Source organism: Otolemur garnettii, unplaced genomic scaffold (genome assembly GCF_000181295.1).
Source record: "Otolemur garnettii isolate 467f Iridium unplaced genomic scaffold, OtoGar3 scaffold00178, whole genome shotgun sequence".
Taxonomy (NCBI): Eukaryota; Metazoa; Chordata; class Mammalia; order Primates; family Galagidae; genus Otolemur; species Otolemur garnettii.
This window is the reverse complement of record NW_003852573.1, coordinates 958,562-960,310: the sequence shown is the minus strand read 5'-3', so window position 1 is coordinate 960,310 and position 1,749 is coordinate 958,562. Positions and strand designations below refer to the sequence as shown.

Sequence of the window (1,749 nt, the reverse complement as noted above, 5' to 3'; positions counted from 1 at the left end):
GTCTTACTCAGTTGCCCAGCCTGGAGTGCAGTGGTGTCATCATAGCTCAGTATAATCTCAAACTCCTGAGGTCAAGTGATCCTCTTGCCTCAGCCTTCCAAGTAACTGGGACTACAAGTACCTGCCACCACACCTGGCTAATTTGTCTATTTTAGTAGAGATGGGGTCTTGTTGATCTTAAACTCCTGAGCTGAAGCAATCCTCCTGTCTCAGCTTCCCAGAGTGCTAGGATTACAGGCATGAGCCACCACACCCGGCCTGGATGTACACCCTAAACTATGCCGCTATGTCTGGGGTGCATGCTTGTTTGTGTTCCTAAGGGTGTGCGTACATACATGTTATTCTTTCCTCCATGAGTAGTGTTTGGGGGGGGGGGGTAGCAATGCCTCTTGAGAAGCACTGCTTTAGGCTTTGCGGATTACCAACACCCCAGGTGAATTAACTTAGCAAACATGGTCCATAAAAACTAGATGTGAGTTGGAAGAAAGAGAAAATAGAAAGAAAGTTCTAAGGAGAGCGAAAGGTGAAGTGGGGACAACAAAGGCAGCTTGACGTGGCATTTCAGACAAGGATGCTGTCCAGAGAAGGGAAGCGGGGGCCCGGGCACGTCCAGGTACCCAGCCCTGAGGACGCACCACTGTCTTCTCCCCGAGGTTACCCTGAACAATCACTCCCCAGGCTGCCACAGGCCCTGCTGAGCAGTTTGTGAATAAAAGGGAAACACAGTTGCCAAACAACAGCTAAGATAGTTTCTGGTAGTTTTTCAAGTAATATCACCATAATAAAATCTTTTTCTTTCCCTAGGATTTCACTACCATAGACTCCTAAGTCCCTCTGTGTGCCCCAGTTATTAATAGCTCCAACTGCCACACTCCACTGAGACTCAAGATGGGGACCCCCAGAACTAATAGACTCAACCTTTATTTGGAAGGCTTATTTCCCCTACGTATTTTGTCTGTTATGTAAAAACTCACGACAATGGAGGATGTGTTAGATCTGCGGGCACAACAGAATGACGAGAGGCGCAAGGCACAGAGATGACCACAGCAGGGACAGAGGCTTAGAATAGAGAACACCGATCAAACCCCCGACCCCCAGGGCACTACCTGTCTCACGAACTCCGGGAAGCTGAGGATGGGCCCGTTGTGGAAGGCTGGGTAGTAAAAAACATAGGCCAGCAACCAGGGGAAGGAGCAGGAGGCGCGCTCAGCCGGCAGCTGCCGCCAGCAGAACTCCAGGCTGAAGCTGGTGTAGTACAGGCAGCGGACGGTCAGCGTGAACTGCAGCAAGTAGTACTGGTCCTCCGTCTCGTACCACCTCCTCTGCAAAATCAGAAGGAGAGCCACCTCTGAGCCTCGAGAGGGCCTCCCCATGCAGGGGCTGGCCAGCGTGATCACCTTTATCTGAGCTGCCCGGGCCCTGGGAAGGGGCCCTCTTCCCCAGGTGCAGCAGCTGTGCCATAAACAGAGTCAGGAGCCAGTGAACACCAGGTAAATCTCATTGCTAATCAAAGCTAAAATTTAATGACCAGTGGAAAAAAGACCGTCTGCATCATAAACTTAGCATCAGACCTGACCCAACAGAGGGAATTTTTTCTGGATCTATTAGCCACACCCAGTGGACATTAGCTACATCCAATGGATACTCTGACAGCTCCATGACAGAGAGACTTAAAATGTCACACAGGATTCCTGTCTTCAATCTATTTCTCTTTTGGCTTTTCTGTTAATTTGGCTCCACATTTTAGTT

The 1,749-nt window shown here is 49.8% G+C and overlaps 1 protein-coding gene across 2 annotated transcripts in view; it reads right to left on the bottom strand.

Annotated features, from left to right (window-relative positions):
• The window catches only part of HHAT (hedgehog acyltransferase), a 333,401-nt gene that overhangs the window by 259,955 nt on the left and 71,697 nt on the right, over positions 1-1,749 (bottom strand). For both annotated transcript variants that reach the window (XM_012811853.2, XM_012811851.2), the window contains one exon: positions 1,107-1,322. In XM_012811853.2, coding sequence (XP_012667307.2) covers positions 1,107-1,322 — 216 coding nt within the window. The remainder of the gene's footprint in view (positions 1-1,106; positions 1,323-1,749) is intronic.